At 40.1% G+C, this 14,359-nt stretch overlaps 1 protein-coding gene across 1 annotated transcript; it reads left to right on the top strand.

Moving 5' to 3' along the window:
• LOC118113813 (sodium- and chloride-dependent transporter XTRP3A) lies at positions 1–13,918 on the top strand. The gene is made up of 11 exons (XM_035163833.2): positions 1–199; positions 4,580–4,720; positions 5,626–5,717; positions 5,812–6,039; positions 6,605–6,715; positions 7,136–7,377; positions 7,938–8,100; positions 9,050–9,251; positions 9,670–9,829; positions 10,004–10,169; positions 12,417–13,918. The coding sequence occupies exons 1-11, from the start codon at positions 76–78 to the stop codon at positions 12,582–12,584; spliced, it is 1,797 nt and encodes a 598-aa protein (XP_035019724.1). The 5' UTR covers positions 1–75; the 3' UTR covers positions 12,585–13,918.
• The last annotated feature ends 441 nt before the right edge of the window (positions 13,919–14,359 follow it).

Here is a 14,359-nt window from a genome sequence, read left to right as displayed (position 1 = left end):
CATTGATCCGCTGCCTGTAATCATCCACACTGACCCTGCTCAGCTCAGACCTGAACACCACCATAGGACTTAACCATGGAGAAAGACGCAAGACCCAGCTGGGACAACCCCCTGCAGTTTCTGCTGGCCTGTGTGTCTTACGCAGTGGGACTGGGAAACGTGTGGCGGTTCCCATACCTGTGCCAAATGCACGGTGGAGGTGAGTGACCGATTCCACAGTGGACACCACTCTGGCTCCATGCGTTATAAACAAAGTGTATCTGATTGATTTCCATTCAAACCAGAGGGGCCGTGTTCGCCTTCAACATGCTCGATCCTGATGTGACACATCTGGCTAGTGATGTGACACATCTGGCTAGTCTTCTTTTAGGTCTTGTCTGACTCTTCGTGTCAGTGTAAACAATGTTCAGAGACATATAAACAGGGCTGGGAAAAGAGCATTTGATAAATAAATAGCCTAAATAAATAAGAGTTATTCTGAAAAATCTTAACCACTGCTTCACTGACGTCATGCCAATAATCTGAGTCATGCAGGTGGGCTGTCTCTGGTGGTTAATATCCAAACGAATCCTTATCACACTGAATGAGCTATTGTTAAACACTCAGTTGAATCAGAGTTCAAACTGGCAATAACTAACTGGAGTTCAAAATAAGGAAGCATCAGCAAAGATGTATACAGTGTAAAAACCATATTCACAGACAAAGTTAAAATAACACAAATACGGTCTAGTCAAGGTCAACACAAAAATGGATAGAGGCTAAGAGACAAACTAAAAGGAACTTGGCGGAAAACAATAGTTTACCAATAGAAAGGATTCAATAAGATAGATAGACAGACTATGTGCAGAGAACTCACACTGCACATATATATTATTCAAAGGTAGATGTTATGTAGGAACATAATACAATAACATGCTGTAATTAAAATCAAGCAGGTACACAATTTCAGGTAAACGTTTGTTCACCACAAAAACATTCATTATCATTGAGAGTTTTTTACACTAATAAGTGTTTAACTTTTACAGAACAGGTGTGAAAAGGTGTAAACGTCATGATTTGCTTCTCTAAAGGACTTCTTGAAATTCTCTGTTTAGTCTGATTTTGGTTTGTATGTCTTTTGAAAGACATCTGAATAATCTTTGTGAAACTCAGTGCTGGACTTGTTATGTTTCCTATAAAGAAAAAATTGAGCCTTATGCAAGAATATTTTAATATTTCCTTAATCTTTCTTACATTTGTTCATATGGTGAGTTTGCACACACATGCCACGTCAGATTCAGCAAACGGTTCAAACTTCAGATAAGAGTGTAAATAATCTGAGAAAATGCCACCTGTACATAGTGGAACAAAAGTGCACGAGGATAGCAAATTAGCATTATCAGCACCCAAATAATACCATATAAGGTCATACTTCCTGCCCCATATGGCAGAAGTGTTCATTCATGGAAACGGTATCAAAGAGTAAAAAGAAAAACGAGTTGATGATTGAATTCCTGCTTTCAGAGACCCAGCTAGGAGAGATTGTAATTTTTAACAGCATCAGAAGTGGAATTAAGAGACTGACGAAAGCAGTGTTGTTGATGAAGAAGTGTCAAATGTTGGTCGCACTCTCACTGAAGTAAAGAAACAATAGTTTGTTATGAAAATAGCTTTAAAATCGAATGACTGCACTGGGAGGAGGTCAAGGTAAAGTCTCCATCAATGATATGGATAAAATATATATGTGCAACATATTCACATACAGGTGCATCTCAATGAATTAGAATATCATGGAAAAGTTCATTTATTTCGATAATTCAATTCAAAAAGTGAAACTCATATATTATATAGATTCATTACACACAGAGTGAAATATTTCAAGTGTTTATTACTTTTAATTTTGATGATTATGGCTTACAGCTAATGAAAACCCCAAATTCAGTATCTCAGAAAATTAGAATATTACATAAGACCAATAAAACAAAGGATTTTTAATACAGAAATGTCAGCCTACTGAAAAGTATGTTCATATATATATATGCACTCAATACTTGGTCAATACTTTGGCATGAATTACTGCATCAATGCGGCGTGGCATGGAGGCGATCAGCCTGTGGCACTGCTGAGGTGTTATGGAAGCCCATGGTTGCTTTGATAGCGGCCTTCAGCTCGTCTGCATTGTTGGGTCTGGTGTCTTTCATCTTCCTCTTGACAATACCCCATAGATTCTCTATGGTGTTCAGGTCAGGCGAGTTTGCTGGCCAATCCAGCACAGTGATACCATGGTCATTGGTACTTTTGGCAGTGTGGGCCGGTGCCAAGTCCTGCTGGAAAATGAAATCAGCATCTCCATAAACCTTGTCAGCGGAAGGAAGCATGAAGTTCTCTAACATTTCCTGGTAGATGGCTGCGTTGACTTTGGACTTGATAAAACACAGTGGACCCAGTGGGCGGCTGTGGCTGAGGGGTAGAGCGGTCGTCCTCCAACCTGAAGGTCGGCAGTTCGATCCCCAGTCTTCCCCATCGGCAAATTTTCTGCATGCCGAAGTGTCCTTGTCCTTGGGCAAGATGCTGAACCCCAAATTGCCCCTCATAGAACAACAAAGTGCTGCTAATAGATGCACTGTATGAATGTATGAGTGGATGAATGTAAATTTTCTGTACTGTAAAGAGCTTTGAGTGGTCATCAAGACTAGAAAAGTGCTATATAAATACAAAACCATTTACCCCCACCAGCAGATGACATGGCTCCCCAAATCACTGTAGAAACTTCAAGCAACTTGGATTCTGTGCCTCTCCAGACTCTGGGACCTTGATTTCCAAATGAAATGCAAAATTTACTTTCATCTGAAAAGAGGACTTTGGACCACTGAGCTCCAGTAACACGCTTCTGACGTTGTCTCTGGTTTCAGGAGTGGCTTGACACGAGGAATGCGACAGTTGTAGCCCATGTCCTGGATACGTCTGTGCGTGGTGGCTCTTGACTCCAGCCTCAGTCCACTCCTTGTGAATCTCCCTCAAATTCTTGAATGGCCGTTGCTTCACAATCCTCTCAAGGCTGCGGTTATCCCTGTTGCTTGTGCACCTTTTTCTACCACACTTTTTCCTTCCACTCAACTTTCTATGAATATGCTTGGATACAGCACTCCGTGAACAGCCAGCGTCTTTAGCAATGACCTTTTGTGGCTTACCCTCCTTGTGGAGGGTGTCAGTGACTGTGTTCTGGACAACTGTCAAGTCAGCAGTCTTCCCCATGATTGTGTATCCTACTGAACCAGCCTTAGAGATTATTTAAAGGCTCACCTTTGCAGGTGTTTTGAGTTAATTTTCTGATTCGAGTGGGACATCGTGAATCTACAATATTGAACTTTTTCACAATATTCAAATTTTCAGAGATACTGAATTTTGGGTTTTCATTAGCTGTAAGCCATAATCATCAAAATTAAAAGAAATAAACGCTTGAAATATTTCACTCTGTGTGTAATGAATCTATCTAATATATGATTTTCACTTTTTGAATTTAATTATGGAAATAAACAAACTTTTCCATGATATTCTAATTTATTGAGATGCACCTGTATGTGCTGGTTTGGGATCAGACAATTCGTTCACTGAAATATTATACAATATGCAGCACGTAATAATAATTTTTACAAAATTATAATTTGACTTCAGGCACCACGACACCAACTGTGGATTCTATCAGAGCACCAGTGCACTTGGTTGGTTGACCCTGGTTGTATGGGCGCTCATGTCTTGTCTGCAGGTTGACTAGAGGTTTCATGAGTCAGGGAGTTTCAGCAATCCCCTGGAGAAAGTAGTGAATTTTAGACAAGTGATCTGAATGATTGCTGATCCATCTGATGGGGGTCTGCAGCATGTCAGCAACGTGTCTGGGACATGTCTGTAACGTGTCTCTGAAGGGTTGGTCAGCCTCACTAATAGCGTCTTCTGAGAGTTCACACAGCAACTGATCGAGGGCTTTCGTCAGCTTCTTGCAAAATTCGTCAACGACTTGCAATCGGGCTGAAAATCATGTTGTGTGAACTAGCTTGACCTCTAAAATGTAACCAGTAACAAGTAACTTAAAATATTACATGAAACATAAAGAATATAACAAGTAACGTGTACCAGTAACATGTAACATGGTCGTCTACTAGCTAGTTTGGCTTCAACTGGTAAAACAGAACTAACAACATAGTTACTTAGTAAAAGCTCTTCATAATAAAGTGGAAGTAAACAATGATCAGCGATCATGGTAGTTGAGGAAAAAGTTAGTTGGGAAAACACTCACAGAAAAAAACTCATCCTGATGCAGTTTCGTGAATGAAATATAGCTCTGTGAACATGGTGAACAGTTAACTGATGCACAGCCTAAACCGTTTTACTTTCTCCTCCGTTTTCCTCCTCCAATTCCCAGATGTCATGAATTTAGTGTTTAAATATACATTTACTACCATTAATGCAATATCTTATTTCAACTGAAACACTTTATGATGTTGCTTCACTATATTTTAATCATGTGATTATGATGAAAATGTGTAGATAGGCTGTGTAATTACCTTATTTCGACTGAAACGGCATATCTGTCCATCTCCAGGGGGGTTCTTGATTCCATATCTTATCATGCTGATTCTGGAGGGCGTGCCCTTATTCTGCTTAGAGCTCGCCATTGGTCAGAAGATGCGTCTTGGAAGCATCGGGGCGTGGACTGCCATCAACCCTTATTTGGGAGGAGTGGGTAAGTGCTGATTGAAGTGGCAGTTGGAGTGTAAAGATTCTGAAACTAAGTGAAAAGTGAACAGAGATCTCCTCACCTCGACCTGCTGCCACTGCTGCAGCCTGTTGAGCCCTCATTCCTTTAATAATGGACTCATTTTCACGTTTAACAATATAACACATGTAAATCCAGAAATTCTAATTCTAGTTAAAGTTAGTTAAAGCTGTATTACACATGACTATTTCCATCATAATGGATGGATCGCACCTGTGGTAAAAGATAGGCTAGTGTAAAACCTTTATCTTGATGTTCTCCTTTACACTTGACATCCATTGCACTTCTGTCCGTCCTGGGAGAGGGATCCCTCACATGTGGCTCTCTCTGAGGTTTCTACGTTCTTTTTTTCCCTGTTAAAAGGGTTTTTAAGTAGTTTTTCCTTACTCTTGTTGAGGGTTAAGGGCAGAGGATGTCACACCATGTTAAAGCCCTATGAGACAAATTGTGATTTGTGAATATGGGCTATACAAATAAAATTTGATTGATTGATTGATTGATTTAGCTCAATATGGATAGTTGCCCTTAGATTGACCCCCAGGGTAAGGAAGCAAACGTGAGGGAGTGCTTCATCCTTTCCAGACGTCTCCATTTGTCCAAAGTCCACAGCCCCAGAGCTTTCAAACTAAAATCGCATCAGGAGCATTTTCAGACTTCTAGGTTTTACACACTCTGGAGTTTTGTGGACAGGAGATGGAAATTAGCCAAAATTATGCATTTTCTAACTGAAAAGGATGTAGCCTCTGTCATAGCGCTTCAACCCACAAGAACAAACTGACTTCGAAGCATTATGGGTTAAGAGGTGGACATAGAATGTGTAAAATGGCACAGATTTTATATAACAACAGTATAATAATTTGTTTTCTTTTTAGGTCTTGCTAGTGTTGTGACATCCACGTATCTGTGTCTCTATTACAACATCATCAATGCCTGGAGTTTCTGGTACCTCTTTAATTCATTCCAAGTGAGCTGCTAATTAACAAACAACTTTTCAATGTTTACAACATGTCGGGTCGACATTGGTTTGTAAAATTCTTCTGTGTTCATATCTAACCCAGTCAGTCCTGCCCTGGGCAGACTGTCCCATCAATGCCAACGGAACAGGATACATAGAGGAGTGTGAGAGGGCTACACCCACCCAGTACTTCTTCTACAGGGAAACACTGGATATTTCTTCTTCTATTGAAGTGAATGGAGGCATTCAGACAAGCCAGGCATTGTTACTTCTGCTTGCCTGGGTGATTTCTTACCTGTTTATAATCCGAGGAGTAAAGTCAACTGGAAAGGTAAGAGAACCCAGAGGTGCACACACACACACACACACACACACACACACACACACACACACACACACACCTCATTGTACAATGTCGACTTTAGTTTGCCAGTTATGACTGATGACATTTAAGTAGTAACACTTGAAAAATCAAGGACTGGGAATATGATGAGAAACACTGGCAACAAAATTATGAATAATTATCAATATTCCTTCAGATAGTAAAATAGCACAATTGTACTCTTTTGTGCTCATATCCAACCAGACCTGTACTTCCTCTACATTATTATTGAAAACGCACTTGTTTGGTGTTGTTGCTAATAGTTCTTATGACATTTTCTAATAGCAATGCTATTTTTGATTGATTAAGACAATGGAGAATAAGGTATGTTCATGTTACCAGTTTGAAGAATTTTACCACAAAGCAACTATGAAGACCTCGATCTCAAATGTCGAGTGATGGAACCTTAAATTATGACAATTATCAAAACTTCAACATAAGTCAAAACATGCCACCACGGTGCTACACCCATTCACTCCCGTATTTGAACTTTAACATTTGGCTCCATCCTCAGGTGGTGTACTTCACAGCCACATTTCCATATGTGGTCCTTTTTATCTACCTGATCTGGGGCTTCACTCTGCACGGTGCCGTAAATGGTGTCAAATACATGTTCACACCCAAGGTAAGTTTGTGTTGTAGATTTGGCAGCAACAAAAACAAGGATAATGCTTATTCTTAGGTTGCATGAGGTGTCTGTGCATACTGTTGACATGATGCTAAGGAGTTTATCACCCCATTATATGAAGGGCCACTAAATTATATTTCTAAATGTGGTGGTATAGGTAAAACCACTGAGTGTAGTTTCTATCTCAAATACAACAGAGTATGGACCCACACAGTTCATGAATAATCAGCTTGAAGGTGTCACATTAGATTCCCATTAGAACCCTCTGCAGAACTATCAAATAAATGTGTTATGAATTGGCAAATGTATATATCCTAGAATGTGCTTGAATATATATCTTAGAAATATACCTGAAAATGTGACTCTGAATATCTGTGTGTGTGCCTGTGTCCATACATGATGTGCATCTGCTTTTAGATGGAACAGCTTGCCAACCCTACCACATGGATCAATGCGGCCACTCAGATCTTTTTCTCTCTGGGTTTGGGTTTTGGGTCACTCATAGCTTTCGCCAGCTACAACGAGTACAACAACAACTTTGAGCGCCAGGCCATCATGGTTTCCCTCATCAACAGTGGAACGTCCATTTTTGCCAGCACTGTCACCTTTGCCATCTATGGGTTCAAGGCCACATTCAACTATGAGAACTGTCTAGAGAGGTGTGTGTGTGTTTTTTATATGTGTATATATATATATATATATATACACACAACCTAAATGGCCTCTATGGCCTTGTATATATTTTATATATATGGTTGTGTGTATGGGTGTGTTTATAATCTGGATGCAAGGAGTGGCATTGGTAGAAGGCAAGCACAATGCATGAATTACATTCAGCTCTGACCTCACTTTGTTAAGACAGATAGGTTAGTTGGGACGTTGCCGCCTTGGACCGAGACCTGTGTTAGTGAGCTGAGCCGCACAGACTCGCCCCTCCTCCGACATTAGTTAGACTGCAGACACTGCAGGAGAGAACTAGTTGATGCTTCACATCACAGATCACTTTCACCCATTCACACACATTCATACTGTGCTTAATTCAAAGCACATTGTCTATAACTATGTCTGGATCACCTATGTTTTCTCACTAACTAACACTGATATGATACTAAATCACACTGAGGACTATTTAAGCTTATTTAATTAATTATTATTAATTATGACATTTTATGAAGTCAGTGTACTGTTCATGTAAGAGTCTGTTTCTTCGCTTTTCTAGGACACGCTGGCTGCTGCTGAATACCTTCGATCTAGCAGAGGATACCATCTCCATGGACACTGTCTTTGAGTGGATTGAGAAGCTGAATGCAACATACCCGCAGGAGTTTGCTGAGATCTCCAGCAAACTGCAAACGTGTGACCTGGAGAGTGAACTAGACAGTGTATGTTCCTCTTAATTACACTCTTCTTATATAAATATCTAAAGCACTTATATTTTTATTGTTTAACTTTTTAAAGAATTGGAAATATCAACTGCAGAATCACCAAAAACACAAAGTCTTCACTGAACATCTATGTAGTTTTACACAAATAATCAGTCCAATTCAAGCAAACAATACCAGAGTGAAATAGGGTGTAGACAAATATCAAATCCCACAACAAAGAGGCAAAGTTTTTTCTAACACAAAAGGGAAAGAGGATGAACAGACAATCTAGTTAGTGAATGTGGAAAACAGGAAAGTAGTAAATACAATGTTGTATAACAGAAAAGAATCAGAGGAAGGTTAAAGTGATTGGAAGCAGGTCTTAAAGATGATGGGATATTAGATATGTAAAAAAATTAATCTAATTAATTTGTGACTAATGTTTGACCTGACTGCTACTGGTCAGTTCAACAGGTGCAGACAACAATATTTGGCCATTTTTGTGATGTCAGCAGATCCATTTAGACACCTTCCAATCAAGCTTTAGACAAAGTGCTGCTGGTTTTACATAGTGTGTGAACACGTCTACAAAACATCATCAATGTAAACAGTAGCCTGACACATGGAGTGTAGGAAACCATTTGCACTCTGCACGCACTTGCTTATCACACGTCTTTGAGCTGTTATCTTGTATAAGTCCATATAAAGTTATAGACATTAAACCATCAGCAGACCGAGGAACATAAATCAAGAGGTGCGGACTGATCTGTCCTTGTTTTCTATTCACACTTGGCAAAGAGCAATGGAACAATTTGAACTAATACATTCTGAGTAATGTTCCTTGGAGAAGCAATAGTCATATGAATGCAGCAAATTCACGTCTGTTCTCTCAGGCTTTTTCAAGAGGCCATGGTCAAATGGGTCAGCTTCCATTCCAGTCATCAATTGTCTCTTTCGTCTGTTTCAGGCAGTAGAGGGGCCAGGTCTGGCCTTCATCGTGTACAGCGAAGCTATTAAAAACATGCCTTTGCCTCAGCTGTGGTCTGTGCTGTATTTCTCCATGCTCCTGCTGTTGGGAATGGGCAGCATGCTGGGCAACATCACTGCCATCATCACCCCGCTTCGAGATTTCAAGGCCACGTCCTGCATGAGCACCGAGTTGTTTAACGGTAAGATCCAGGTTGATGTTGGCGGAAAATATAGTGTGATTTTTTTGGTATCCATATTGTATGTGGCACAAGAACAAGAGAGAAAAAACATGCTGTGACTCTGCACTACCCGTGAAATAACCAGTCTGGCTCGGGCATTTTAGGAAATGCTGTTTTTGCCGTCAAACCCAAGTCAGAGTGAAATCTGGTTTCTTTCTTCAGGGTATAGAGCGCAGGTGTCTATTTTAATTTATCTCTGGAGGTATGAGACTTTCCCATAAGTAGAACAGACAAATGTACGTATTATTGTGACCAATTAGAGGACGAACTTAAGTCCTTATTTCATTAAAGTAATCCATGTGTTGCAATGTGAATGTTTAAGCTTACTAATTATAATTCAATAGTTAACAGTGACTGAATTGTTGTGTTTTGCTCGCAGGTTTAGTGTGTACATTCTGTTTCCTGCTCGGCCTGGGCTTCACTACCACATCAGGGAGTTACTGGTTTACCATGTTCAATGATTACGGAGCCACTTTCTCGCTGCTGTTCGTTGTCCTCATTGAGGTCATCACCATTGGTTACATCTATGGAAGTAAAAGGTTTGTGTATTTGTGTGTAGTACAATAATATCCATATTTGTTGCCTTCAGTTCAGCTTAAGTTTTAGCTCAGATAGTGGCTTGTGCTATCTGCTTGTGTATAAAGTAATCAGCAATGCTCTTCTAAATTTTGCCAAATAATATTGGATTTGAATACATCATCTTCTCATTTTAGGTTTGAAAAAGACGTAGAGGATATGCTTGGTCATCGCCCAAACTTGTACTGGAGAATCATGTGGAAATTCGTCAGTCCCCTTCTCCTTATTACAATTTTCATCTTCTACATCGTCAACTATATCCAGGGAGGGACACCTACTTACCAAGCGTGGAACAAAGAGCTGGTAAGCTAAGGATTTTTCCCCTTTTTTTATGTTCATGTACAAATATCCAGGTTACTTCAATGGAAAGAATAGCCTGTAATAATAAACAGTGACAAGGTGAAGTTAGAATGAATATTAATTAAGTCCAAAGCAAATAATGAGACCAGAGAACTGCTGTTTGTTGGAAAAAAAATTTGCGCTGATGTTGAAAAGCCGCTTTTGTGCAGCGCACTCCAAAGTGTATAATGTCTGAAAAGCACAGTCTGGAAAAGAATTCAAACAAATATTAGATCAAATCTGGTTGGGCACACTGAGATTAGCTGGAGTTCGGAAACAGAAATGACAAGAGATGGTCAAAAAAACCTGGACATTATTAGTATCACACAGAAATATGAATTGTTCCATATCAGATCCTTAACAGGGACATGTGTGAATGGAAAGAAAGATGAAACTAATGACACAGACCAGAAGTCGGATGAATATGATAAAATGTTCATGATTATCTTAAAAAGTCTCCACCCCCTGTCTGGCCTAAGGTAGAAAAATGTCCAGGAACAGCCGCCCATGTGACTTTCTTCAGCAGAAACAGACCAAATCTATTTAGTGGCAATGAGATGATTATTTGTATTTTCAGTTTGTCCAGGGCTTTAAAGGGGACATAGCATGCCCATTTTACCACAAGTTGATATGGTTCCTTTGGGTCTTAATGAAATGTCTGTAACATACTTTGGTCAAAATACCACAAGGATCATTTCAAACAGCACCCTTTTTACCCTGTATAAAACAGCCCTCCACAGAGCGACCTGTTTTGAGTGCCTGTTCCTTTAAATGCTAATGAGCCAGCTCCCCCCTCCCCCCTCTCCCCCCATGATTTTAAACGATATAAATTACATATTTTATATGATATAAATTATCAAATATGCATCCATACTTTGTATTCCCCTTCTGTTGTCCTGGAGTTTTAATTTTCCCAATCACATAATTAAATGTCCCCCTCTGCCCCCCACTACAAGCACACAAGCAGACAGACAGCGAGAGAGAAAGAGGTGGGGGCACTAAGACCATCATTTACCCCGAACCCCGACATTCAACGGGTACAACAACAAGCGGAGAAAGCAGAATCGCGGGCTGACCTTATATATACAGTCTATGGGGCTGACCAGCGGAGAAATGCTCGTCCCGTGTGAACAGCCAGGCGGCTGCGTGCAGAAACGGCGCTGCGCTGCCCCCGCGGCGCTTCGCGTCCGTGTACCGGCGTAACTACTGTAACCCGGCGTAACTACTGTAACCCGGCGTAACTACTGTAACCCGGCGTACAGTAGAGCTGAACACTGCGGAAGTCTTCCACACAGCTGGCTGTGTGGAAGACCATGTAGGGAGACTTCCAGTTCCTTGTTACGACACAAAACCCAGGAAGCGCAATCGAGTCGCTCAAGCATGACGTTTCTGACTTAGAGGAACTATAACAAAACGCACGAGTGTTTTTTCCCCAGAGTTTTTGGGTTGGTAGACATGCCAGATACCCACATTAACCTGTAGAAGCACTAACAAAGTGGAATTTGCATGCTATGTCCCCTTTAAAGCCAAATGTTTTGCTGTCATTCTACTGTTGTTTTTTAAACTTTTTTAGAATGTGACAACTATGAATCAACCAATGTCTAGTCAGTTAAATGATAAAAAATCATTGTAGGCTACATGAGAACCAACAGTAAAGGTTTACTGCCAACTGAGACCTGCTTGTTTGGAGTCAGCTGAAAGGGACTTACAGAGGCTGTGCTCAAACGAAACTCTTTCTTAATACTCAGACAAAAAGCTATGGGAATTTCCAGAGACATAAAAGGTTGAAAAGTGCAAAGAGCATTAGGTCAGACTTGATGTTACACAACACAAGATCCCCTCCAGGTTATTCAAGGTTTTGTGCACTCACCATCGGTAAATGATGACAGTGATGGCCTTGATTGCTTTCGTGGCACTTTAGGAAGCTTCAATATAGTGTATTAAGAGATACAAAGCTCTAGGTCGGTTATAAAGACAAAAAGACAGCTGACCTACGTCCAGGGATCATCTCAAGTTGTTTCTCAGCATCCATCACTGGTCTGTGTCAGTCCGATATATCATGAAATCAAAATAATTCAATAATCAGAAGCCATGAAAATTGCCCTGCATTTGTGATAACAGGGTTTAACACAGATGCATTTTAGTGCCAGCTAGACTGATGACAGATTAACATGTGAAGGCAGTTGTTAACTGTACCTGTGGTTTCATCAGGGTAAGTCCGAGGTAACAGAGTATCCGGTCTTTGGTCAAGTCTTCATCGGACTGCTGCTGCTGTCGTCAACGAGCTGTGTTCCCCTCACAGCTGTCTACGTCTACTGCAGGAAGAGGAAACATGGACACCATCAGAGGGAGCGTACTGTAAGCACAGTGTGTGATTAGGGGCCACACCATCTCTGAACACAGCAGCAGAACACCATTGATCTGCTAACACATGAAGGGACAGTGGCACACAATCAGTGCTCATTTGTGTTTTCTTTCCTTTATTTCTCGACTTTCACCACAGTTTGCATTGCTGAGAGCATTTTTGATCTCCTCTATTCCTGTCAGACGACTTCTTTTAAGTGTGGACAGTACAAATACCCCTTGAAAATGGAAACAGAACAACTGGAGGCATGGGCAATAAACCCAGAAGAAGGCATCAAATAAATCTGCTCCTTAAGATAAAGAAAACTGGGTATCTGGTAAATGAGCGGTATTTATATAGCACATAACAGCCGCTCAAAGTGCAGTATGAGTCACATTTACATAAATTCTTCTGTCAAGTGACATTGATTGTATAACTTCCTCCAGTATTAAAGTCAGACTGTGCCAGTCAGTTTTCAACACTGGAAGCGATTCCAGCTCATCACATTCCACAGAGCAGGAAGAATTCCTCGCTCAGCCTCTGCTAGTCCACGGCGTAACAGTGGAATATGTTCATTAGTGTAGATAGAGTTTGTTTGATTCTTCAACATTTATGGCAAATGTAGCTGTAATTCACTGTATCATATGACACTAGTTTACTAAATGGTTTTAATATGATGGATGATTGTATGTAGATAAGTATCGTGTTCCATTGTGATATCTAGGGTTTGAGTACAGTAGATATTTGATGTTTTAAATCATGTTTAACAGCTAACCTCAAATATGAATGTCTCTTATCAGTGGGGTCAAGCCAAACACGTTTTTTTGTTGAAATATAAAACCCCACAATGGGATTTTAATCCAGCGAGAGGATTACAGAGGGTCCAGCTCTGCTGCCACTGGCACCATTTTGTTTCTCAAATGGATTTTGAAGCATGAGAGAAGGAGAAGCTCAGTTCACACCACACTGGCTGAATGTTTTCACTTGTCTTTAGAATATATGCTGGACTAAAAGATTAAGAGCACCTTGCTTGTATTGAGTTGTCTATATAGTAAGCACATTTATGTTTTCTCTTTGTAAGAACTCTGTACAAATGACCTGTTTTACTATGTTAAATATTTTGGATAAGTAGTTTTTATATCTGTAATCTATCTATAAAGGGCTGATATCTGCTTTCATATCCTCTCTATAAGAGTAAAACCGAGCACTTGTATTAACCAGTAGAGGAGCTTCTGTGCCAAATATAAACCAAATACTGAAATATTTGCTTTGTACACCCTCAAACATGTAAACTGTGTACATATTGTAGATACGTCTTCAAACTATCTTATGAATACTCAATAAATGTGACTTTTGCTTTTTTCTGTTTGAACGGAGTTAAAACCCTATCATTCAATTGTTAACATAAACATAACCGGTAATCAATAGTATTTTATATCGTTATCCGTCTTTATCATAGTGACGACTATTGGATGGTGGCCAATTTATAAGTCAACCTGTAGTCTGTGTGTGCATCAAGGTTTAGTTGTTATCACAGGATTGAAGTATGGAACTTTGGTCACATGTTAAAGGTGGTTTCATAAGGGGGATGGTTTAAACCAATAGCCTTTAAACAAATTGAAAAGCTTCTACCATCATCAGAACATCCACCTACATATCCAGTTGAGAGCAGGAAGATGATGTTAAGCTACAGTTGTACAGTAAGCTGCAGGAAGCGCTCACACAGAAATCAACCTTTAACCGCCACTTTATCTGAGAGTCTGGAACTGTTAAAATGCCACTGCCAGAGGATCTCAAGGTGCGAGCAGGG

This window comes from Hippoglossus stenolepis, chromosome 8, assembly GCF_022539355.2.
Source record: "Hippoglossus stenolepis isolate QCI-W04-F060 chromosome 8, HSTE1.2, whole genome shotgun sequence".
In the NCBI taxonomy this organism is placed as follows: Eukaryota; Metazoa; Chordata; class Actinopteri; order Pleuronectiformes; family Pleuronectidae; genus Hippoglossus; species Hippoglossus stenolepis.
Note: the sequence above shows the minus strand (reverse complement) of the source record. Positions and strands in the feature narration are given on the sequence as shown.

Bases quoted from the DNA above. Each gene is read 5' to 3' on its own strand.
- LOC118113813 (XM_035163833.2), top strand. From the start codon at position 76: ATGGAGAAAGACGCAAGACCCAGCTGGGACAACCCCCTGCAGTTTCTG. The intron at 200-4,579 runs GTGAGTGACCGA...GTCCATCTCCAG, and splicing joins GTGCCAAATGCACGGTGGAG to GGGGGTTCTTGATTCCATAT. The intron at 7,378-7,937 runs GTGTGTGTGTGT...TCGCTTTTCTAG, and splicing joins TATGAGAACTGTCTAGAGAG to GACACGCTGGCTGCTGCTGA.